At 48.7% G+C, this 26413-nt stretch overlaps 1 protein-coding gene across 4 annotated transcripts in view; it reads left to right on the top strand.

Annotated features, from left to right (window-relative positions):
* N4BP2 (NEDD4 binding protein 2) overlaps positions 1–26413 on the top strand; it is a 1530410-nt gene that overhangs the window by 962310 nt on the left and 541687 nt on the right. For all 4 annotated transcript variants that reach the window (XM_085642232.1, XM_085642233.1, XM_085642234.1 and 1 more), the window contains one exon: positions 7281–7510. In XM_085642232.1, coding sequence (XP_085498358.1) covers positions 7281–7510 — 230 coding nt within the window. The remainder of the gene's footprint in view (positions 1–7280; positions 7511–26413) is intronic.

Here is a 26413-nt window from a genome sequence, read left to right as displayed (position 1 = left end):
AAGATCCAGCTTAGGACTAGACAGGGGTGCCCACTGTCCCCTCTTTTATTTGCACTTTTTATAGAGCCTCTGGTAATAAAGATCCATAATAATTTTCAAATAATGTCCCCAATGGTAGCCATGCCAAAGTTGAAATTATTTGCAGCAGATATTCTTTAGTTAGCTGCAGAACCATCTAGTATTCGAAATGCATTTGCTGAGGTAGAAGAGTTTACAAGATTAGGCGGGTATAGGTTAAATCAAGCTAAGACGTAGGTCCTGTGGTTTAATGCCCCAGCGGTCTTGTTGTCTTTTTTTCCTCAACAGTCTATGTCTAGGCCTATTAGGTACTTATGTATATATGTATCTAGACACTACGACCACCTTTTTAGGTTACATTATGGAAATTATGCTCTCTCTAACTTTAATTGGCCGGGTTGCAATGGTCAAAATGTCTATTTTGCCATTATTTGTATTTTTGTTTATTCATCTGCAAACATAGAATTCCTAGGTATCATTTATATTCAAGAATTAATGAGTGTCAGGATTTTGGCTTCCAGCTTTCTCAGGGGACGTTGTAATTATGGAAGGAGGCGGACTTTGAATGTCTGGGTGATTTTTATAATAGTTCCAATTTGATTACTAGTAAGATCTTATCCCAGCAGTTGGGCGGATAGTTATCCTGCCTTGGAATTTAGTTTTAATCAAATTTCTAGGTGCTTAAAAACAAATTATGTGGTTACTGATGACAGTTTCAAACATCTTAAACCAACTCCATGTTCAGGGCCTAAGTGGAGTCGGTAATTGGTATGATTGCCTATCGCAGCTGGGACAACAGAAAGTGTTTGACAGCTTCTTTACTAAATTATTAAAAGAAACTGGCTGTAGTGTTAGCAAAAAAGAATGGCAGCTTCTATGCGAAGCAGGCCATAAAGCGCCCAGAGCTGCCAATTATAAAAGAATAGCCTATTTATCAAGATGGCTAACTTACTATACACCTAAGAGATTGAATAAGATCTTTCCGACCTCCACTGAGTTTTGTTTCAGATGTGGGGACTAAGAGATAGGGTCATGGAATCATATTTTCTCTATTCTTCCGGCTTACATCAATTTTGGGTAGATGTGTTTCATAGGATTAACCAGTCCTTAGCTGCAACAAATTATATTATGCCCACTTTCAAACTAGCTCTTTTTGGTTGTTCAATTGAGGTTCAACAATTGTCAAAATATCAACAATACTTTTGCTCATTAGCGATAGCAGTAGCCAGGTATCTAATTTTACAAAATTGGAAATCCGATAAGTCACCGTCGCTTCAGCAATGGCAAGCGAAGATGGCCAAAAAAAGGAGGAGGAGCGAGTTTATCACTCCAATCCGGTGCACAGCCTTCTTCACCATTTACTGTAACTTGGATGATAATCCAATTTTGAAGAAAAGATTCCAAAATACTTCAAGTGAATTTCATGTGTAGAGTTTATTCTCCATGTATAATCACACATAAGATGCAGTGACATTGAAAAAGCTTCTCATGCTTCAGACATGCCTATCCGGGCCTTTTTCTGAGCACGCGGAAAATGCAACGTACATCCCAAACTCAAAGCTTCTATTACCCAATGCATTTTGGGCCGTAATAGGCCCTTTCTCAGGGGTTAACTGCGAGTGAAATAACATAAGTGTTAAAATCGTGATTATTTTATGAATACTGTTTTACACTGTTTATACATATAGAGTGTAATCTTAAATATCAACCCAATGCAGCATTTTTCCTTCTAACATAATTACATTCCAACAGCAACATTGCCTGATCCAGCCTCTGCACTACTTCCCTGCCCAACATCTTTCAACTTTACTGATGACAGGTAACCACCCAGATGTAAAAACCCTCGTATTTCCATTGACGTCTCCCTCTCAGAACGCAATATGAGCGTGAAACAACCTCGTTCTCTCACATACCTGAATAGCTGTTAACAATCAAGTCTATTTCACACGAGTTCTTCTCTGGAAGAAACAGCCCGCCAAAACGTGATACTGACTTCCCCCTCTTTAAATTAAATGATCGTGACTCCACCCCTTACTTTCAACCAATGGCGTTTCACCCCACATATTTACGATTGGCAACTTAAAAAACTGCTATATCCATCATGCACTGCTGAAAACAATACGACAGTGAAGCGAAGATGAGCAAGACATATATGTGGGAAGAAGCATATGCCAAACGGATGTGGTCTCTTCGGAGATTTATAACCATCTGGGCAGGATTTGTTAACAATGTAGATTAGTCATGGATATTTATACTCTGAAAGTGTTATAAATGTAACCCATTGTGGAAGCAGTAGGTGAACTGAAGAAGATTCAATCCCTTTGAATAAAGGGCACCTTACTACTGTTTTTTCTTTTTTTTTTAATGCCTGATGTGGCATTGTTAGCACTTTATACCTTTTGTACTAGCACTTTATTGATGCAATTTATGCCTATTGCACTAGCACTTTATTGATGTATTGTGAATCAATGTTCATGCTGTTCCTATATTTCCCAGATGTTCTGTGTTTCCACTTCTAGCATTTGTTTGCAGCATGACTATAGCACTTTACGATTGCATTGTATTCTTTTCTGTAAACACATTTTATTCGTCAAAGACACATTCAGCGAAGCTCTGTGACCCAGAGACTTCAACAGCATCAAGAGACAACATACCAGCTTTGACATTTTTCTCATGAGATATCTTATGAAGATTACAAAAGAGACATGCAGAACCAAGGCTACGATTGCATTGTATTCTTGATCCTGCAACAGTTAGCACTTTAGGCACATGACACTAGTATTTTATCAATGTATTTATTTATCAATTATCTGATTGGACCCAAGCTGTCTAGTACTTTATCGATATTGCACCAAGATTTTATTTTACCACGTAGAACTTATTGGATAAATAAGTGTATTATGTAATCATTTTCTTTTGTTTGTCCACTCAATAATAAAAATAATTTTGAAAAAAAAATGTCTTGAATAGCAACAAAAAACAAAAAAAGAATACATTGTCCTCTTACTTCATGGATGACCTCTCTGACAGATGCCTTGGCATGCTAGGTTTGGCTTCTTCCAAACAATCCATGACTGAATGTACAGCTTTCTGCATTTCGGCACGTTAGCAATACCCTGACATCTGTATTTAAGGCAAACTCGGGCTCATTCCACGAATAGCAACTGCTGCTTGCATCAGACATGTCTTAATCTCTGAAAGCTACAGTGCGACCACCCGATGTTTGGTGCATATTGTTATCCAGCATAACTGCATTGACTGCAGAACTCACACCTCTGTAGTCCAAACATACGTATGCATTTTGTTTAAAGCTTGCTATAGCTTTTCTGTCAACTATTCTTGAAGTTTACACCCCTATTAGCATAAGTTGTGACCTGTATTGTACTTTAATGTTTATGAATATCAAACAAAGTCCCATGATGAAAACGTAAAGAGTACTTCCTAGTTCTCGAACATGAGTCATTTGTGGGATGTGTAAGTAACTCACTTTTTTTCACATTAACTGAGGTGCATACTTAATTGCACTGCCACACCAAATGTAACTCCCTAACAGGGTAAGCAGTGCATTCTGGGGGAGTGCAAGGTTCTACATTTCTTCAAGATCTAGTGTCAAAACTCACTCGTTAAGAATGTTGTGTCAATTGACACCTTTCCTGGTTCTATTTATGTAGTACTGTGAATGGAACACCCATTATCTGCATATCACCATGCATCGGAGTAATTGCATTGTGTTATTCTTTATCTAACTCTAGCTTTGTTGTTGTTCTAGTTATGTCTGTTGGCATAACCACCTGTTTTCTCAAAACTGTGCCATTCCCCAGCTACTGAGTTGCCTAATTATGCACTGTTAAAAGACGTTCTTGTGGGGTACAGTTTTCCGTCTGAATCCCTTCACTTGGTCTATAAGCCTTCTTTAGTGACGTGGGCATGTTCCTCTTCTGTATGCAGCGAGACTTTCCTGCTAATACATTTCACCATCTTGACCTGTTTCTCATTTTTCTTGACTTGCGTTTTTTTTCCATCTGGGCATCGTATAGCTTTTTAGATCTCGCGTGGCGTTGCAGCGCAAAGCCTTGCTTGCCTCTGCGAGATTTATTGTGAAGGAGGATTTTCAGAAAAGGGCTTTAAGCCCCGCCCCTCATTTCCATTGGCTGGCGTCACCGTTTTTGCTAAACGGTGGCGTGCCATTGGAAATTAGCTTTTTGGGTTGACGCCCTTTGGCCTCCAAGCGGGACTGGGTCGCCTGCTTTGCTGCTGTCGCAAAGCACTTTCTTATCTTTATGGGGCCTTGTGTTTTTAATTAGAAACACATGGCCCCATAAAGACAAGAGATCCCCATGCTCTGGCTGCAGCGCGGTCCTCTTTCACTTTCGGCACCGCGCTTGTTTTCATTCTAAGTTTAACATAGAAGAAAGACACACTGACAGCCTTGTATCAGTCTCGGCACCAAAACTTGTCAGGAAGCGAAGAAGAGGGCATATATCCCACGGGGGCACCAAAGAGATCAATCTGCAGTATGACGTGGCCACACAGCTTTTATTTTAGAATGGACTACAAATCCCGCCTTCTTCTCCAGCCTATTACCAAACTCCTCACTTTGGTGAGGGGTCTAATACAGCATATGAGAGGCCAGGTCTTGCTGCAGCCTATGAATACTTACTTCCGCTGTCGTAAGGTCTTCCTAGCCTATCGAGGCTCTCGGGTCTGTAGCTCCCGTTATTCCACTCTGGAAGATGTCTGCTCATCAAGCATTCCCTTTTCTGCTCTGTGTGTCCGCCGTCTTTTTGCAGGCCTTTGCCTCCGAGACTCAGCGATGCAAAAAGAAGAACATCCGAGACTATAATGATGCAGACATGGCGCGATTGCTTGAGTAGTGGGAGGTGAGCGGGGAAGAAGAAATTAAAGGGGCTCTGAACACAGGTGGATCTAGGAATCCCGGGGATGCACGGTGCCCCAGACTAGAAGTAATTGTAGAGTTTTAATTATTGTATCGCAGTCACAGATTGTATAGTAATGACAAAAGACTTCAGTATCAACGGACGATAAGGGTACGCTTTTAATATTCGCTTCCTGCGAATTTCCCCAACATCAGGGACTTTTCCGCATAAGTATTTGAGCCCTGCCCTCTCGTTCCTGTGAACCGCAAACCACCTCCGGAGTCACATGTATCAAGACTGGCCTTTGCTCAGCTAGGTTCCAGGGCGAAACCCAGTTTGTCTCCTCCCCCTATCCTTCACCACCTTTTAATAAAAAAATTCTCTCCCCCTTTGCATGTTTTGAGGGTGATCCTGTTAAACCAGATTGTTTACTCCCCGAGTTGGGGGATGAACACGTGCTGGTACTCCAGAACAGTATTTAAACACTATTAGTTGTAGCAAGGATGGAGGGAGAATGTTACATGGCCTGGATGGAGTGTTCGCCATGCGCTCCTCTACGTGTCAGCAGGTTCGCACATGCTAAACGTAGACCCTAAACCATATAATCCAGGAGTCCCAGAAGCGATCCCGCTGAGTCAGTACCCTTCTGATTCACCCTGTGACAAATTATTTACCAAGGGCCTTCTGTCCAGTGAATATATACCGGCTGCACATTGCAAGTTGATCACCTGAGTCAGCTGTATCACAGCTGATTACATGCCAGAATTCTGTGACTACTAGAGTATGGTGCAGTTTCTCGAGGTTTAAAATTGTTAGCATAATTATTACCTCTCGGGGGGGGGGGGCCAAATCTAAGTAAGCCGCATTGTGGCAATGACATCATGTGAATATGCAAGAGCTCTTTTTAGGTCTCACCCCTGGTAGGCGAAAGCCTCTTGTAGACCATACCAAAATCTTACAGTTGGCTTGAAGCCCGCCAGCTGCTTACCATTGGTAGACTTTTTGTAATTTTAATTTGCATGCTTCTTATTCAATGGCTTATCTTTCTCTTCTTTTGTTTGTATCTCCCCTGAAGGATATCTTGTTTAGCATCCTTTTGATTGGCTAACTTGTATCCTTCCTCTGCTCACATTAAGGGAACTAATTTTTTCTATAAACTCCACAAGATGCTGTGTTTTCAGCATCTCTCCATATGCAATTTCCTCCTCACTAAATTGCTAACCCCTTCTCAAGCACTCCATGTTGCCCCCCACTTGCTCTCTGCCCTGTGAGCTACTCTTTATTCCACCCATGTTGCTTCTGCCTTCCCCACTTGCTTTTTTGTTTCTTGTGAGCTGCTTTTTACGTCCCTCATTCACAGTGATGCTTTCTCCTCCCTACACCCTATTCATTGCTTCCTCCTTCTGGGCTTTCTTTATATATTCTTCACTCCCTGTCTGTTTCTGTCCTTGCCCATTGAACCTGCCCCACTAAAGCCCCTTTTTTTGGTGCTTCTCTCCGACCCTCTCCATTGCTTCCCTGTCCTTCATGCTGCCATGCCGCGTCACTTTTAAACAAGCATTAAAAATGCACTAGGTCTCGCCTTTCATTAAGTTAAAGCCATTTGCTTTGCTAATGGTATTCTATAGCAAAGCAAATGGCTTTAACTTAATCAAAGGCGAGACCTATTGCATTTTCAATGCTTGTTATTTGTTGCATGCCACCACAGACAGTGCTCCCAGCTCGTGCTGACCCACATTACTCTCACCACCAGCGCTTGAGTAGAAAATACACAGTTTATAAATCTCCTCTGAAGTGGTCCGCAGTTCTCTCACGATGACTGCTGGTTATGAATTTCACTTTGATTGTATTCAGTTATGGATCTAAACTATATTTTAGGAGAGTTATGCATTCTTCTGGCATACCCTATGTTATTGCGTAGTGGTGAAGCAGTAGGAGGTTGTTAGTCCTAGAAGTGAACTCTTTACACTGAAAGTTTCAGCTCGGGGTGCTTTGCCGCAACTCATCCAACTTAGGATTGTTATGGCAATCACCAGGTACAAACAGAGTGCAAGTACATGGCTGGCAAGGTTTCTAGCCATATAGCTCCTAACTGATGCTCCTGTCAAGATAGTTTCGGAGCGTACTGTATTCAATGGTGTATTTAGTCTGCCTTTCAGTTGGTTAAGCGGTATTCCTGGCTGCTCTGCTCCTGGAATATGTTTCAGGGATCACCCAACACCTGTTCTGTTGCTCTGCTAGCTTGCATATTGGAGGATGTGGCCTGATTCATGGGCATCGGTGAGGTCATCAGCGGACTTGATAAATGAGCACGTTTTCCTAAATTCTAGTATTCGATTGACTACAGTCTATCTGATTATAGTATTATTATTCTGTTTCTTGCAGATGAGCAGTTCTGCACCGATGATGAAACACTGCCACGCTTCCCTCATTACACAGATAGTGCCAGCTCTGCTCCTGATCTCGTGGCTTCAGAGACCATGTGCGCGTCTGCTCATCAGCATGGGGTTTCAGGGGACTTACCCTTTATGGACCACTGGAACACTCGGACGCAAAAAGTGTCACTTCGAAAAATTATGTCGGAAGAAGTTGCCTTTCAACAGAGAGAGGATTTGGTATGTTTATGTTTTTTGCCAAGTGTGTACTGTTATACTTCTGTTTATTACACAAACAAGACTTTGCATGATGCATAAAAGAACCCCTCCTCTGGCCTTTTCATAAGCCAAAACATATAGAATTGCACACAAGTAGTAGTGTTATCAGTTGCACAGTATAAATGTTTGATTTCGGATTTGAACGCGTCTTAGCATGATTTTAGATGTGCTTCTTTTAATCAATGCGTCCAGAAATCAAGTTGTCGCAGAACAGTCATAAATGGTATAGCAACACAGTGAGGGACCTAACTCCGAACTCAATCTCCACTTTTTTTTTTAACAACAAATTTTATTTGGTCATTTTGCAATATATCGGGCGAAAGCCCCACAATGGCATACAAAATCAGTTGGAACGCATATGCGATGACCCCTATTTCCATCAAAATATACATCCCCTGCCAAACATGCAGGTAAACTAAAAATACAAGCAATATAAGCAATATACAGACAGTGGTCAGATCCCAAAATATAGTACGTAATACACCAGAGTCCCAATATTCAGTCCGATAAGGCTGTGATATAGGCAAACAACATAGTTCGGAGTATTGGAGGGCGGTGGCCAGGGATATCTTTTACGAATCTTCCTCTGGGAGAGGGGGCAAGTCAATTCCCCAACACGTCGCCCATTGTGCCCAAATCTTGCGGTGTTTCCGAGGGCAGCCCCGAGCCACAAAGACAGCAATCTCAGCACCCATACACCGATCCAGTGCAGCCTTCCATTTACCCATGGTCGGAGGAGAGGATGCCCTCCAACACTGCGCTAGGTCCCTCTTGGCAATAGTAAGGGCAAGAAACAGTAGATGCTGTTTATAGCGATTCCCCCCAATGTCGTCTGTGGAATGTAGTAGAAACAACCGGGGATATAATGGGAGCACCCACCCCAACATCTCGCTGAAACATGACCGGACTCTATTCCAAAAGGGCTGCAGGGCCGTGCAAGTCCACACGGTATGGAAGAAGGACCCCTCCTCACAGACGCACCGCAAGCATACAGGGGACTGAATGACCCCCATCCGCCACAGACGAACCAAAGTATAATACACTCGATGCAGATATTTGAACTGGATGAGCCTATAGCGTGTGGAGACAGCTGCGCCCCTGGGGCTGGCTATCGCCTCAGTCCAGTCATCGTCCGTTAGGTCGGGAATATCTTCCTGCCAGGCCTGTCGGGTCTTGTCTAGAGTAGTGGGGGGGTGTGTCGTCAGTGTCTGATAAATCTGTCTAATTTTATGTAATCCGAGGTCCCCCATTAATAAACGGCCCTCCAAAGACTGGAACTCAGGGAGGGTTTCCAAATGGCGGATCTGAGGGGAGAGCGCATGTCAGAGCTGCAGGTATTTGTAAAATTGTGACTTGTGGAGGCTGAAATCTGATTGTAATTGTTGAAAAGATTTTAGTGTGACACCTTTCATTACATCCCCTAGATTCGAGATCCCCACCAGGTCCCATCCTCGAAATCCCTTCAATGCAGTAGCAGACTTGAGGCTTGTACCCCGCTACAGGGGGGTCTGTCGAGTCATTCCCCCTTCCATCCCATCTGCCTGGTCTTAGCCCGCCACAGCAGTATAGCTTGTCTGCCAGCCGGCGGTAGATGATCTAGTTTCGTATAACTGTATAATAAATGGAGAAGGGGAACCTGCTCCATGCAGGCATGTTCAATAGCATACGCCGGGTCTGTGGGGGAATTGTACCATAGCTCATTAATCGTAAGGATGTGAGATGCAACATAGTAGGAGTAGATGTCAGCCGCCGCGATCCCTCCACAGTACGATGACTGTAAGCAGGTACGAAGCGCCACCCGAACAGCCCCGCCTCCCCATAGGAAGTTATTTTGAATTGCATTCACCTGCGCGAACCAAGCGCGGGGGATAGGGTACGGGAAATTTTGGAGGCGATACAATATCCGAGGCAAAGACACCATCTTAAAAATGGCTGATCGCCCATAGTGGGACAGCGGGAGGGCAGACCACACCGCCGTTTCGTTTTTTAGACTAACCCTTAACGGGGAAATATTATGTGCCCACGAGATTTTGGGGAAATGTAGATCCCCAGATATTTGAATCCATCCGTGGCCCTGGACAGCTGCACAGCCCACGATTCACGGCCCTAGTGCCCACACACCGGGAAGAGAATGGACTTAGCGGGATTCGTGTGGAGGCCGGTGGTGCTACCAAACACTCGGAGGATCTCCAGGATACGGGGCCCTGAGTACCACGTGTCAGTCATAAAAAATAGGGCATCATCAGCGTATAAAGCTATACGATCTGACCGCGAGCGGGACCAATCGAACCCCCGGAACACCGGATCGCCCCTCACCCAGGCCGCCAGAGCGAAAAACAATGGAGAGAGCGGGCAGCCCTGGTGGGTACCTCTCCGGATCGGAAATGGGCGGGAGCGGTATCCGGCAAAACGGACGCTGTCAAATTCGTATACAGCAAGCAAACATAGGTCAGGAATCGAGGCCCGAGATTGACGGCTTCAAGTAGTTGGAAAACATAGACCCAGCTTAAGGAGTCGAATGCCTTGTCAATATCGGCCAATAATAGGGCGGCCCAACGTAGGGGCTGCAGCAACGGCATTATGAATGCGCCTGATGTTATGTCTCATAGCCCTCTGTGGCATAAAGCCCGACTGGTCGGGGTGGATCAGGTCGGTGATGCACCCGCGAAGGCAGTCGGCTAAGACCTTCCCCAACAATTTGGGTTCGAAATTATTAAGAGAGATGGGGCGATAGGAAGACGGGTCTTCAGGGTGTCTGCCAGGTTTAGGAAATAGCTCTATGTCCGCGTTCCGCCAGTCCTCTGGCAGACTCTCCCGGTCGGTTGCATCCACGATAGTTGCCAACAAGTGAGGCCCCAGTAGGGTCATATGGGACCGAAGGAATTCCATGGGGAACCCGTTGGGACCCGGGGCGCGGCCCGGCTGGATCGCACCAAGGGCACCAGACAACTCCTCTATTGTAATGGGCGCCTCCAGGTTCTCTCGCACTGAATCAGGGAGCCGACGAGGCGGAATGTCCCAGAGGAACTCCGCAATGAACTCGGCAGATATCTGCTCTTTGCGGGCATACAGGGTGGTGAAGTGCCGCGCAAATTCGTCCGCCACCTCTGCCGGCGACGTGTACATCGACCCGTCTAAGCCCTGAATCGCAGGCGTGACGGCCAGGGCGCCATCTGCTGGCACAGTCTATGCAGCATTTTGCTTGACTTGTCCCCCCACTGATATATTCGATGTTGAGATGCCTCCCAAATCTCCTTGGCTTCATCCAGGAGGTGTTGACGTAGTTCTTGCTGCGCTAGAAGCAAGTTCCGGCGAAGGACGAAGCAGGGATTAGCACTGAGTTGGGCAGATATGGACATCTGGTGCTCTTCTAGGGTGGCGAGTTGCTCGCGGCGCTTCCGTTTCTCCTGTGTGCGGTAGCTAATGTTGGAACCCCTCACGGTCGGTTTAAGAGCCTCCCAAAAGGTAGTGTTTGAGGGGGCAGATGGGCCATTGTCGGCGAGATATGTAGTGATCGCTGCGTTGAGCATGTCCTGATAAGCCGGACAACGGAGGTGCCAAGGAGACATGCGCCAGCTGAATGGGGGCCTCCGTGAGCACGTGTGGAAGCGCAATGTGCCTGGGGAGTGGTCGGACAGACCTCGCGGCCTGTGTTGCACCTGGGAGAATCTGTGGAGAAATACCCGCGGAACAAAAAAATAGTCGAACCGAGACTGTGATCCGTGGGCCGCAGACAGATATGTGTAATCATGTTCTGTAGGGTGGAGTTCGCGACATATGTCAGCCCAGTCTAGTGTCGACACTAAGGTATGCAGCTTAGTTGGACCCTGAGGTATAGGGGTATCTAAGGTGCGCTGTCTATCGGAGGGTCCCATCGTGTCATTCCAATCGCTTCCCCATCAGGGTCAAGCCAGTCGGAAGGAATCCCCAGACCTCCAATAAATTGTCTATGAAGGTGGCGCCTAGAGGTGGAGGAGCATAGATACTCCCTATGGTGACCTGCTCGCCATGTACCTTGCCAGTGACGAAAAGGAACCGGCCTCCAGGGTCTGCTCTATGTGCTATATATTGAAACTGGACTCTGCGGTGTATAAGGACAGCCACCCCTCTGGAACCCCTCGTGAAACCCGCATGGTAGATGTAATAGAAGCCAAACCGAGCAAGGCACGGAACGTTCGTGCCCAGCATGTGGGTCTCTTGCAGAAGCAGGATATCTGCCCCATATCTCTTTGCCTGTCGCAAGACAGCCCCCCGTTTCACCTTCTTTAGTAATCCTCGAACAATCCAGGAGACCACTGTAAAGTCCCCAAGGAGCTATGCCTCACCGGACGCCATTGGGTTCTGGAAAGATGTTGAATAAAGCAAGGGATCTGTATAAGAGACCATACGTAACATAACGCACTGCCTGTATGCATGAGCCGAACATAAACAAAATGAATCAAACTTTCAAACAAGAGAAACCCAGACTCCCCCACCCGACACTACCAGAAACAAGGAGCATCTGTCGCGGTGTAGAGGACGAAGGACCCCCAACTGGGGACCCTCCGGTACCACACCAAAGGTACCCAACCCACCCACTCAACCTAAGAAACCAGGAGGTGCAGAACAGTCATGGCCTAGCAGCCCGCGAAGCAAGCCACACGCCCCCTCGAAAGACAACATCTCTTATGCAAAGTTTCAAAAAACATATTGCCTTACGAAGCACCGTTGGGGAAGTGGAGTAGACGGAAGCCATCAGGGCGGTCGCCCGGGGCTCGGCGAAGCCCTCTCTGGCCCCGGGCCCCGCTGCTTCTGTGACTTGTTGCGTCGCGGCCGCTGAGATCTAGAGCTGCGAGAGGAGTCCGAATCCAAGGCCGATGAAATAGGACTTGGAATTATAGATTACACGCATGCGAGCCGGATACAGCAGCATATATTGTACATTCAGTTCTCGTAGTCTACGCTTCGCGGCCATAAAGGATTGGCGTTGTTGCCTGACTAAGCGCGTGTAGTCCGGGAAGACCAAGATAGACCTAGATTCATATATGAAGCTGTCTTTATGTGTCCTGGCGAATCGCAGGATAGCATCCCTGTCGGCGTAGTTCATGATTTTGGCGATAACTGGCCTCGGGGCCTCACCCGGCGGGGGCCTCTGTGTCAGGGCCCTGTGCGCCCGTTCCACGATGAAGGCAGAGGACAGGAGATCAGGGGGCAGGATATCCTTAAGCCATTTAGTTATAAAGTAGATAAACCTTCGGCCAGACCCACGAAGCGCAGGTTGTTCCTGCGGACCCGCCCCTCCGCATCCTCCACCCTAGAAGCCAATTCCTGTGTGATGACAGTCAGCTTATTGACTTTCTTTTGGAGTGAGGTTACCGAATCCTCCACCGTTGAGACCCTCTTTTCCGCCTCTGTGATCCGGTCTACTGCTTTGTGGAGATCTTGACGGAGAAAGGAAACCTCTGACCCCACTGTGCCAATTTTTGCTTTCAGCATATCTCGGGCATTGTTGATGGCAGCCATCAGGGCAGCGTTATCCGGAGCAGAGCTGCCCCCATCCCCACCCGTAGCGCCCCCGGTAGCCGTGGTAAATTGGTCCATGGTGCCCTGCTTTGGACCGGCACCGCCGGGGCCCCCCTTGCCCATCTGGATATACGGCCGTAGGCTGTGCAAAGGACTGGGGAACGAGGAGCACGCCCCGCTGGACAGGAGGCTGCAGCGCCAGATGGGACCAGAATGCCAAAGGCCAGGGGGATACAGTCACGGAGTGTGCAGCATAACCAAGGTATCAAATCAGGGGGGAAAAGGAGACCACGGGCGGGGAGGCTCCCACCTCCAACCAGCGCACAAAACAAGCACCCCGGCAAGTTGATGTTCACAGGGCTCTTCGGGCTGATGGCGGAGGACCGCACCCCTTTGCCCCACGCACAGTCAGAGTCCACTCAAGGCCCTCGTGTTCCAGTCCAGGGCCGTCTTCGCCTGAGGAATCTGCCAGTAAAATGGCATAGGTACGGCCCTCAATCACTGCGATGGTAGCATAGGCGCCCCACAGCATGCAGGAAAAGGCCCCTGAGCAGAGAGGCCGCCAGCGCCGGGAGGTAGTGAAAGGACGGTAGGCCACTCACCGTCAGGAGACTCCTGTCAGTGCCCCATGTATTTACAGTTCCCCCAGGGCAGCCACACGTCCGCTCCAGGAGCCTCAGCAGAACATCCAGGCAATCTTCTTAGGAGCGTCGCCCACAGCAGGAGAAACAGGCAGTAAAGTTGCAGGCACCCCATAGCAGCGCCACTCCGCCGGCCTCACCTGAACACCCAGGAGCGCTGCGATGAGCTAGGCCGCGCCGATCCGCCGGCATGGACGCGCCCCAGACCCCGCCGGCAAGATGGCGGCCGCGTCAGGATGCGTGCGCGTCCGCACAGCTCCGCACCTCGGGGCCGCACACCAAAAGCGCTGGGCTCCTCCGCTCCAGGCCCTAGGACGTCAGGATGACTCCCGCCGCGAGGACCACAGCCGCCGTCCCTTCCACCCGGCCCTAGCGGGCCGCGGTGCAGGAGCAGTGATCGACACCAGCCAGAGCAGCGGGCGAGGGAGAGCTCCGCAACCCCCCCGCCGGGAGCCCAGCCGATGACACCGTCATGCTCCCAGTCTTCTCCGGGAGGCACCGAGGCAAGGTAAGTCGTCTACGAGCCAGGATACTGTAGGATATGCGGCGGATAATGACGTGGGGACCGGAGCTCTACTAAGCTGCGTCCGCCACGATGGCCGTTCAAGCCACGCCCCCCTCAATCTCCACTTTAACCCCTTGTCTGCGCACGACGTCTCCCGGCCAGGAGCCGTCGTGTTCGCGAACACCGTTTATTTCTCCCGCGGGAGAAATAAACCCGCACGCAAGGGGTTAAGCCAAATTATTTTTGTTTTTCCCTCTGCGAAATTTAATATTGCTATCATTCAGTGAAAAGCACAAACACAGCCTGTATGATTTTTTTCTGTCACTTGGTAGCACGTGTTTCTTAGACAAAATATGAAAATCAGAAGCCTTCATTATCAGAGACTCCAGGACACATCCTATCAAATATATCCGTTTGTTATTAGTGTTAAATACTTTGATCTTTTTTTGTCTTTTCCCTCCACCTTCTTCTTCTTTCATCAAGGTAACTTTAAACCACAGACTGATTGTGCGAACATTTATCATCAGATCAGGATACGTTTTTAAAGCTTCTCTATTTTAGGTCGAAGCCCATCAGACCGCAGTCTGGTTTGCCCACAACTTTGTATGGGCTTCTGAAAGCTTCCCTAGGATTGTAGTCTACACATTACTTACCATTGGCTTTGTAACTCATAGTTTCTTGCTTTCTATTTAATAGCATTATTTGCCTTAGGCTTTCCAACTTGAGTTTTTGCCCTCCTGTGGCCCATACCTCGTTTACTGAATTCTTCCACGAACTCGCTTTCTGTAAGCAGGCCTTTAAATTTTGTTCTTATCTTGTCACATTTGCTGTCCATTCTAATACCGAGGTCAAATGTCACACTCAGTCTTCGGAAGGAGCTTGGTGTTTACATTCCTTTCTCTGTCTTCAAAGTGAGAGAATTTATGTGACAATCTTTTTATTTTTTTTTTTTTTTTTTTAAATAATTTATTTATGACATACACAGCAGTGCGCCTACAACCCTGAGGCCGGCCGTATTCACTCTTAAAGGCACGTCCATTCACAGCTTATCCCACATCCCGGAGGCCGAGCATCGCTGTGTCCGACATTTGTACCGCCGTACGTTATACAAATAATACTTTGTTGTATGTCAAATCCCATATATGTTTCCCATATGGGAATGCAAAGTTTTCTCTTTAATTCAAAATAGAAACCAACACCCTCCCCATACCTTTCAACTTTGAGGCGTCCGGCCAGTTGTCCTTAAAGCTATCCCCTTACACCCTGCACAGTTGTTAAATCCCAATTCAGAGGTTACTACACTCCATCTTCCCCAAATAAGACTGGTGACTCTCGATCAGTAGCCATTATGTCCCCTCGTTTCCAGTCCCACTCACCTCCTGTACCCCTCCAACCTCTCTGTCTGTGAAGCCCGTCAGTCCCCAAGCACTGTCCCCCAATCTCCTCAGGGAGCCATCGTGTCAGGATCTGTCCCGTCATTTGTCCCCGTCCCTGTCCCCATACCCTCTCCACCCTCTCTAAGATAATCAGTGTATAGTCCCCAGAAGTTATATGGCCTGCTCCGCGGCGGGAGTAGTTCACTAAAATTCTCAGATTCTATTTATATATTTGAAATGAATCAGTCTGTGTTTGCCATGCAGTGATATTCGACGCGTACCAGCACAGCAATATGCCCACAGGGCATCATCTATTACAGTGTCCAGATCCCTCTGCCAGGCCAGCCTTAGTGTTGTTTGATGAGGTACGATAATTCCATAACCTCAGGGGGTTCGGCCATGTCTTCCCCTAGGTGTTGCCTCAATGCCCCACTCACCCTGTAGAATTGAAAACGCTGCAGCAGAGTAGGAGCTTCCACCGCGGTCGCAACTTCGTCCCATGTTTTAGCGACACCGTCTGAAAACAGTTCCCCCATCGTGTGTATTCCCAGTGCTCGAAGGGCACGCACCACTCCCCGGTCTTTACAATGGGACATCCAGACCGCCCAATCTAAGGACATTCCCGGAGAATATAATAAGACCCCCCCCGTTTGCTGCAGCATGTTATTTCATGCAAGCCTAGTTGAGGGAGTCCAAAAATAATACAACTCCAAATCAGGCGCACCCAGGCCTCCCATATGATAAGGCAATGTCAACACTCGCCAGCTGATGCGCGCCTGCCCGCCCGCCCATGTCAGCCGTACCAAAGATTTAGTGAGCCTAGCAAAAAAGGCGCGCGACAACACTATAGGGACATTAGTAAACAAAAATAGAAACCTAGGTAGCACCACCATCTTCATAATTGATATCCTACCAACCAGCGACAGAGGGAGCCCAATCCAAGTTTCTACACCATCTTCTAATTTATCCACCGCCCTCCCATAATTCTCTCTTAGAACTGTTTCAGAGTCCATATGTAACCTTATCCCAAGATATCTGACCGCGTCGTCTGACCACTGCAATGGGTATTCCACCTCAAATGGTGTGGTGGACGGGGTGAGCGGAAAAGCAATGGACTTGGACCAATTGACCTGGAGTCCGGAAAGCGCCCCAAAGTGCACCACCTCCCGCAATACCAGAGACAGGTTATTCTCAGGGTCACGGACGTAGAGCAGGGTGTCATCTGCGTATGTGGAGACCACTATCTTGTAGGTAGGAACACTCACTCCCCTAAGACTATGATATTCCCGGAGTGCGCACGCCAAAGGCTCAGCTATCAGGGCATATAGTATAGGCGATAAGGGGCATCCTTGACGTGTTCCCCTAGTGATAGGGATGGAGTCTGTGACCAGGTCTCCCAATCATATCCTCGTAGTAGGTGCATGATATAGCACCCCAATCATTTGCAAAAAGACCGGACCCAGTCTCATGAAAGACCATTCCACCGAGTCGAACGCCTTCTCCATGTCCAGAAAGACAGCAAGCGTCTCAGAATCCCGCCAGAGATGTTGCATTGTCCCAAACACCGTACGCAAATTATAAGTGAGGTTTCTACCGGGTACAAACCCTGCTTGCTCCGGAGCGACCAGCACCGGGGTTAGCAGAGCCAGGCGCGGGGACAAGACTTTCCCAAACAGCTTAGCGTCCACGTTGAGCAAGGAGAGTGGGCGGTAAGAGCTACATTCTTCCGGGGGCTTACCCAGTTTGGGGATAGCCACCAGAATAGCCTCACGCAGTGACTGTGGCATTTGGCCTGTTACACACATATCATCAAACAACTCCGATATATATGGGAGCAAGAGGTCTATGAAGGTTTTATAGAAAGTCACGGTGATTCCATCCGAACCCGGGGCACTGTTCGCCTTCATTCCAGCCAGTGCCTCTAAGATCTCATCTCTTTCTATAGGAAGGGCCAGGAATTCCCTATGCAAATTGGTTAGGAAGGGTAACTGAATGTGCTCCAAGTAGTTCAGTATTTCCTCATCCATATCGGTCTGACGTGAGACGTACAGAGTCGAATAATACAATTTGAAGCAATTAGCAATGGCCGCCTCCTCCGTAAATAACTCCCCACCTTCCGATCTAACCTTTGTGATGGAGGTTTTACCCTGCCGGGCCTTGAGAATATTAGCCTGCACTGAACCAGGCCTGTCGCCTTCACCATACACTCGTGCTGTGGCGTATTTCCCCAAATGTTGCACTTCATTATCTGCCGCCTCATGATATTCTTCTAATCTATTTCGGATGTGTCGAAGCACCCCGGAGTGTTTGGTAATGGCCATCCCTCTGATATACACCTTAAACGCTTCCCAAACCGTTTGAAAACTGTCCACTGAACCAACATTGGTGTCAAAAAACGTCGCTATCGCATCCGCCATCTCTTCCTTAAAGAGGGGATCCAGTAGAGAGTATGGGGGAAATCGCCATGTGAATGGAGGTATGGACTTCTTAGGAGTGGACAAATCTAACAATTTAGGAGAATGATCCGATAGGGTACGAGGCTGAACCTGACTCCTACGAACCTGTGACATAAGGGACGTTGACACTAGCCAGTAATCAATACGTGTGTGTAGGTTATAGTAAGCGGAGTAGTGCGTAAAAACCCCCTCCGTAGGGTAGAGCGTTCTCCACACATCCGTAAGTGCCAAACTAATCTTTGCCCTATCTAGCGCTTTAACCGCCGTTGCCGGCTTTCTGATCGGACCCCCTGATCTGTCGAGGCACGAGTTCCTAACTATATTGAAATCTCCTCCCCACAGAATTTGAGGCGCCCCGCTGTCTCCTACTATGTTGGCTAACGTGGTGAAAAACTCCAGGCAGTCATAGTTGGGGCCGTAAACATTAACCAATAGTAAGTCTAGACCCCTACCCTGGCAGTGTGAGATCACAAACCTACCGCCGCAATCAGCCTTCAACAGTTGTAGCTTGTAATCCGACCTCGGATTGACCCAAGTCATTACCCCCTTGGCCTGTGTTGTGAAACCAGCCGCGTTAACATTCCCCATCAAACCCCTAGTTCGCATCATGGGGCTCTGATTCGGGAGGTGCGTCTCCTGTAGGAGGGCAACGTCAATGTTGTGCCACGTGAGGTAGTGTAGTACTTTACGTAGTTTTCAGTAATTATTCAGGCCTCTTACATTCCAGGTCACCACTCTCATGGAGTCCACCGGTCTCTGTGATTTGGCCTCGCTAGCCATTACCGTCCTGTCTGTTACACATTATGCATCGTCCTGAGTCTTGCAGGTGACATATGCAGTGGGAAATTAGCAACAATTTGTCCAGCCAGACTAACCTCCGAATATAGAACTGTGACCCACCCCTCTCCCCCCCCAACTCGGCCCTGCTGCATCCCTTATAGGGACTTCCCACACCTCCCTCTACCCACCCCAAACAAATTAGACCAGAAGTGGTGTTTTGCACTCGTGGGCGGAGGTCGCTCCGTGCTCAACCTATATAGAGATTTCACTTTGGAGTTAGTCTCGACCTCCGAGCGCAGAATACAAGTCTAGACCCCACAGCTAAGTCAGAAGCAAATACTTTGTATATCAGTGTGTGATCCGAAGCACCGTGTTGTGTGCCCTCTTAGGTTGCACGCTATGTCAAATGCATCCTGTGGCCTCACGAAGGCCGAAACTAGTCTGTCTCCCTACGCTCTTTTGGCCCCTATCCATATAATAGCTTGCCAACTGACAGGGAATCTGTATATCAATATATCAATAAATTCCTGCTTCATAACAGCATTATACATCATACCTTCGTACTCACCTCTAACCTCCCCACTCCCACCACCCCCAAGTAGATGGAAACATTCGACACATGCTTGCCGTCTAGCTAGACTTAGTCTTGTTCCTCCAGCGAACCCCCAGCGGCTTCTTCCCGTAACTGTCTCTCCGGACTCCGCTTCTGCTCTTTGTTCCAGTCTTTTAGCGCCTTCTGCAATGCCTTAGGGTCAATGAAGATATGGGACCTCCCCTGCCTATTCACTCTCAACTTGACCGGATACAGCATCGCATAGTCCAGTCCCAGCTCCCGCAGCTGCTTCTTTAGTGGGATAAATTGCCGACGAGCCTCCTGCACTCGGGCAGTGAAATCCGGGTAGAGGGAAATGTTCGACCCCTCATATGGCAGCGTCTGCTTATCCCTCGCCGCATGTAGAGCCGCATCCCTATCCCGGTAGTTCAATAGTTTTGCTATAATTGGATGCGGCGGCGCACCCGGCTTAGGCCGGGGGCCCAAGGATCTGTGCGCTCTCTCCACCACAAACATGTATGAGAACACTTCAGCCCCAAGTAGTTCGACCAGCAGTTTCTCCACGAAGCGCTCCATGTTCCCGGTCGGCATCGTCTCCGGCAGGCCCGTGATCCGCAAGTTGCAGCATCGTGAACGGGCCTCAAGGTCCTCAGTTTTATCCTGCAGCACCTGCATGATACGTCCCAGCTTTTTGTGATCCGTATCCAGTGTTGTCTATGCTTCCTCGACTTCTGTAAGCTGTCGCTTGGACATGTCCAGTCTCTCGGCCTGCTTGTCTAGCCTCTCCCCCATCCGATCCATCCTGTAGGAGAGGGCATCAATCTTTGTGCCCAAGGAGGTGATGCCACTCTGCAATCCCTTCTCCATGGAGAGCAACAAACTACGGATATCCTGTCCTTCATCCATCGGGGGAGTCGTTCTGCTTACTTCCCCCTCAGACGGGTCCTGGGTTTTGGAGCACCTCTGCTCAAACGTCAGTTTTGACTGGGTCCTATCCGACTTGCCCATTGTGTATACTGCAGCAACCAGGCAATACACACAGCAATGCCAATTGCCCCCACCGGGGCTAGATGATACAAGTGTACAAGAAGACTCCTCACCTGAAACAGTCTTCCCAGGCCAACAGTCCTATACCGCTGCTTGGTATGTAATTGCAGCTTCGTCGACTGGACTCTTCATATGTAGTTTTGCCTGTTACTGCCCGCCTCACGGCCAGACCTCGCACCTCTTCAACCCAGGGCCCGTCGGGGACTAATTCCCAATGTGCGGTTGCGTATCTAGGCTAGTAGAGGTATGCCATAGGGAGCTCCCCGTCATGCAGGCCACCCGCTCACCGCTCTGCTGGGACCCGGGGTGTAGACACCTCCGCAGCAAGGCACCCCCTTGTCGCAGTGATAATCCGGCGGCAACAATGCGGCACACCACGCCTCCACTTCAATCCGGCTCTGCCCTTCCCTTCTCGCTACCTCCCATAAAGGTCACCTTATCTGAGTAATCACCTCCTGTACAAGGCTCCCGCCTGTACTCAGTCTGCGATATTCTTGTGCGGCACGTCTTCTCGCCGCGTCTGCTGCCTCACCTCTTTCCCAGTGCTGAGTAGTGCTCTGGGCCCCCTCACCAGTACACCTGCTATTCGTCCCAATCATTGTGGCAGTGGTGTAGGGAGGTACTGGAGCCATCGCTGCAATGTCTCTTACAGCACCACACCTTCAATATGGGGCCGACCGCTCAGGCCCACCAGGCACCTGCTCCAATATTTACCGCCTCATCCCCACCTCGCCGCCAGCACCTGCTTTCCTGGTGCCACTCACACCGCTCCTAATGCGGTGCTACTCGTGGTGGCTGGCGATGATATTCCTCCTATTCTTAGGCAGCATAGCGGCTCCGTGCACCGCCCCAGCCAGCAAAATGCGTCGCGGCTCCGTCTAAATCTCTTTCACGCTACTTCAGCGCTCCTGCTATGCTGCGTGGCAGTGCTCCTTCGCGCTGAACCCGACCCCAGCCGTCACACACGCGCCGGGTGGGTGGAGGGGGAACCGGTGTGTTGATGCGCTCTCCTCGCTGGCTGCGTATCCTAATGAGGGCTCCCAGCCCTCACGAAGGCAGCCCCCCCGCTCTCGGGTACTCCTCGGCAGTACCCCCGCCAGTGTCGCGCTCACTGCTCTGCTCCGGTCCGGGCCAGCACCGGTGAAGGGACCGTCCGACCTCCGTCTGCCAAGCCGGACGCACGACGACGTCGCTCCGCATTAGCTCGTACGAGCGCTTGGAGATCATAGGCCTCTCACACCTCCGTATACCACAGCAGATCTCCCGGCTCTGAATCACCAGCCGCAGGCAGCGTACCAATTCCGGTACTCGGGTCGCCACCACCGGTAAAGTCACATGCGCTGTGTGGCAGGATTATTGCAGGATAGGTGTTCTTTGCTCCGGAGCCCGAGGCTCAAGCGGCCATTTTCGCCGCGAGCCAAGCTCCGCCCCCATTTATGTGACAATCTTGCTGTGAAAGAAAAAGGCATTCTTTCCAGCACACAACAACATTTGAAATGCCTGTAAATGAACTATGTTGATATTTCAGAATATAGCAGAATTAGGAAAGTACAAATAAAAACAAATTTTTTGTAATGAAGCGTGCTAGAAACAAATATTTGAAAACGATAAAAAAACATAATTACAGTAGTTTTTTTTTTTTTTAAACTTATTTTTATTGCCATTTACATATTTCAGACATTGACCATCATACACAACCCTCAGATAGACATAGCAGAGTATACATCCAGTAGTGGGACAGAATGGCTGTGTATAAAAACATAATTACAGTAGGTGATGACATTTCCACACATCGTTTGTGAGCAGTAAAACTGCATGTCTGTGTAAGGGTCTTTACAATTGAAAATGTGTTGTCTGCTATGGCAGTGCACTACCACACCATGCATGCTCCATACTACACCACCCCACTCAACACCACTCAGCTCGACAACACTTTACTCCACTTTCTGCTCCTCCACTCTACGCCACTTCATTCTATAACACTCCACTGCACTCTACAACAAGCCATTCTACTCTGACACTCCACGTCACTCCACTCGGCTCCACACTAGGACATACCGCTCCACTCCACACCCCTCCACTCTAATTCACTTTATGACATGCCACTCTATGACACACTCCTCCACTCTTTGTTCCTCCAAGCTATGCTCCTCCACTCTACGCTCCTACACAACACATTCCCCACTCCAATTTACCCCATTCCACTCCAATGTAATCCACTCCAATCCTCCCCACTCTACCCCTCTCCATTGCAATCTACCCTGATCTAAACCACTTCACTCTACTCCAGTTCACTCCAATCTACTCCAGTCCACTCAAATCTACCGCAACCCACTCCAACCTACCCCACAGCACTCCAATATATCCCACTCTACTCGATATACCCCACTCCACTCTACCCAAACCCACTGCACTCCAATCTACTCTATCCACCCCACTGCACCCCAATCTACCCCCTCTTTTCCACTCCAGTTTACCCCACTCTACCCCACTCCACTCTTGACACCAATCGATCCCACTTCACTTCGCCCCACTCCACTCCACTCCAGTCTACAAAATCTACCCCATTTTACTCCAACATACCCCAATCTACCCCAGTCCACTCTACTCCCCTCCAATCTATTCTACTCCATTCTACCCTTCTCCACTTTACCCTAATGTACCCAACCCCAGTCCACTCTACTCCAAGCTACCCCACCCCACTCCAATCTACCCCACCACAATCTATCCCAACTCAATCTACCCTACTCCACTTGAGTTCAGTGTATCCCACTCCACTCAAGTCTACCTCACTATACCCTGGTCTACTCTCTCCCCCATTATACTCCACCCACCCCAATCTACCCCACTCCACCCCAGTCTAACCCACTACTCTCCGATCTACCCCACTCTACTCCAATCTACTCCACTCTACCCAAATCTACCCCACTACAATTCCTGCTAATCTACCCCAATCTACTCCACACAAATCTACCACACTCCAGTCTGCCCCACTCCACCCCATCCCTCTAACTATTAGCCATGCTAAACAGCAGCCACACTGGTGTACAGCATGGCTAAAACACATTGCTCTAGCTAATAACTCTTGCATACGCGAGACCTATTGGCTTTGCCAGAGCTTACATGTAGAAAGTTCATAGTACAGCTCTCAACCCAATGGCTCGGCTCAACATCATGAATGAGAATGTACAAGATTGTTTCTGATATTTTTTTTTCAGATTGTCTAAAATATATTTTGGTATGTGGGTTGCCTGCCTAACCTTATTTTAAATACATTGGATCGCTTTTACTGCTTGCCGTAAAAGTCCTTCTCAGGTATGTTTCTTGCCAATCCAGTGAATAACGATTCTCTGGAGGGACCTAACAACTGTGTCCCTCAGTTAGGAAACCTTAATGTTTGGGGAATTTAAATACAGTTTTTTCTAAGATGTGGGCCTTCCTTTTAAACCCATGCCTAAGGCAGATAAGTAGTATGCCTCTGGAATGTAGCATCCTCCTCAACTAAAACTCAGGCAGGATGATAAGTGAGATTCAAACTCTCTCCACCATGGAACCTTATGCATTATTCCATGCAGTAAAGTATTAATTTAGATGTATCTTTTTGTCATGTCAAATATTATATCCGACTTTCTCACCATGCATACATTGTTTTCTTTCTTCATAGACCAGCTCTCTGACAGATGTCTTTGAATACCTGGTGGGGCTTCGTCTAAACAATCCATAGGTGGATATATAGCTTTTTGCAGTTCAGCATTTCCTTCCAAACTACTTGGTTAACATACAGTGTGCGGGTACACAAATCCTGCTGGAGACGTTGCATTTCATCACTGTGCGCCTGGAGTCCTTGAGCTTCCTGAGCACTATTTATGCTGATGAAGTAGTGAGGCACATTAGCTAAGGTCCCTACCTTGCTTATGTGGAGGTCACCATCACAAGTGTCACTGGTCCTATGCAGGCAGTGTGAGTAACCATGGGAAAGGTAAAATCTTTTTTAGCTGGATCTAGTTTTCACAATTCGTGGAAGGTGCTCCAAGCACTAATAAATGAAGGAACCAATCCCTCTTCTGCTTCAGTGACACTTTCAAGTTGAGTCCAGCTACTTAGCTGCACCTGTGGATTAAAGGTACCATTGCATTGTAAGATAAAGGGAGTTGAGAGAGTGAACAAGTCTTCCTCCAAAGATTAAAAAAAAAGGAAGCGAGTCTGAGTTTGCTCTGGAAAGTCAAGGTACTTGCACCAAAGAGGTACAAGATCTGAGGAACATCAGAGATCTCGGGAACGTCAACTGCTTCCTCCGGATGGAGAAGTTAAAAATGTTGACATTGTCTCAGGTCCGGTCTGCCCTCGACCCTGGAGACTGGATGGTAGTGTTGGACTTGCAGGACTCTTTTTTTCACAACCCCGTCGTGCCGGCCCACCGGCGTTATCTACGGTTCACAGTAGGCCACGAGCACTTTCAGTTTACCATGCTCCCCTTTGACCTTCCCAGCGCCCCTCGGGAGTTCACGAAGGTGATGGTGGTGGTTGAAGCTCATCTGCGCAGATCAGGGGTTCCAGTCTTCCCCCTATCTCGACGACTGGCTGTTGAAGGCGGGCTCGCCCCATGCTGTTGTCTTCCACCTCCAGACTTCGGCCCGACCTCTTGCATTCGCTGGGGTTCACCATCAATGTGCCTAAATCACACCTGTTTCCCTTTCAGAAGCTCCTTTTCATTGTACCAGTTCTGGACACAGCGTAGTTTGGGCTTATCCTCCCGAGCAGCGAGTCAGGGATATATTGGCTATGATTCCGATCTTTCAGCCTCTCTCCCAGGTTTCGGTCAGACTGACCCTGAGGCTACTGGGCCTCATGGCCTCCTGCATCCTGCTGGCGGGCATGCCAGGTGGCATATGTGGGCTCTGCAGTGGGACCTGAAGTTACAGTGGGCACAGCATCAGGGGAATCTTTCCGATTGCATCCAGATCTCGGAGGGCACTGCACACCAATTGCAGTGGTGGTCCACGAACCAGGATTGGGTAAACAGCAGGTCCCTCTCCCTTCCTCAACCAGAATTCACAGTGGTGACAGATGCATCTCTTCTGGGGTGGGTCGGCCACATGGGGGAGGCGGAGATCAGAGGCCTCTGGTCTCCGGCGGAGTCTGGGCTCCACATCAACCTTCTGGAGCTCCGGGCGATCTGCCTTGCACTGAAGGCATTCTTTCCTTCTGTCAAAAGGAGAGTAGTGCAGGTGTTCACAGACAACACCACCACCATGTGATACTGCAACAAACAGGGCGGTGTGGGGTGTGGACCCTATGTGAGTAGGCACTACGTCTCTGGAAGTGGCTGGAACATCAGGGCATGGCCCTAGTGGTTCAACACCTGGCAGGTTCTCTGAACTCCAGGACGGACAAACTCAGCCACCGGTGCATGATGGATCACGAATGGCGTCTTCACTTGGACGTGGTGCAAGGTCTCTTTCAGCAGTGGGTAGAGCCTTGGTTAGATCTATTCGGCACTAAAGATAGCACGCAATATCAGCAGTTCTGCGCATTGGAATCTCCAAGGCAGCATTCGCTAGGCAGCGCTTTTCATCGCGAGTGGAGTTGTGGTCTTCTATACGCCTTTCGCCTATACCACTTCTGCCCAGAGTGCTGAAGAAGATCAAGCGCCCAAATAATTCTTGTGGCCCCGGACTGGACAGAGTCTGGTATCCCGAGCTCTTGCACATGGCCATCGATCCTCTGATCAGACTGCCCCTTCGGAAGGATCTTCTGTTGCAGCAGGAGGGGACGGTCCACCCGAACCTGTCCAGCCTCCACCTCCTTGCGTGGAGATTGAGCGGCTACAGTTGACAGCTTTCGACTTTCCTCCCGAAGTCTGTAATGTTATCTTGGCAGCCAGGCATCCATCCACCAAAACGGTATATGCCTGTAGATGGAACAAATTTGTGGCATGGTGCGCAGCAAAGGCTGTGGATCCCCTTTTTGCCCCCCTTTCAGAGGTTCTCCTCTTCATTTTTTC

This window comes from Triturus cristatus, chromosome 2_2, assembly GCF_964204655.1.
Source record: "Triturus cristatus chromosome 2_2, aTriCri1.1, whole genome shotgun sequence".
Lineage (NCBI taxonomy): Eukaryota > Metazoa > Chordata > Amphibia > Caudata > Salamandridae > Triturus > Triturus cristatus.
Note: the sequence above shows the minus strand (reverse complement) of the source record. Positions and strands in the feature narration are given on the sequence as shown.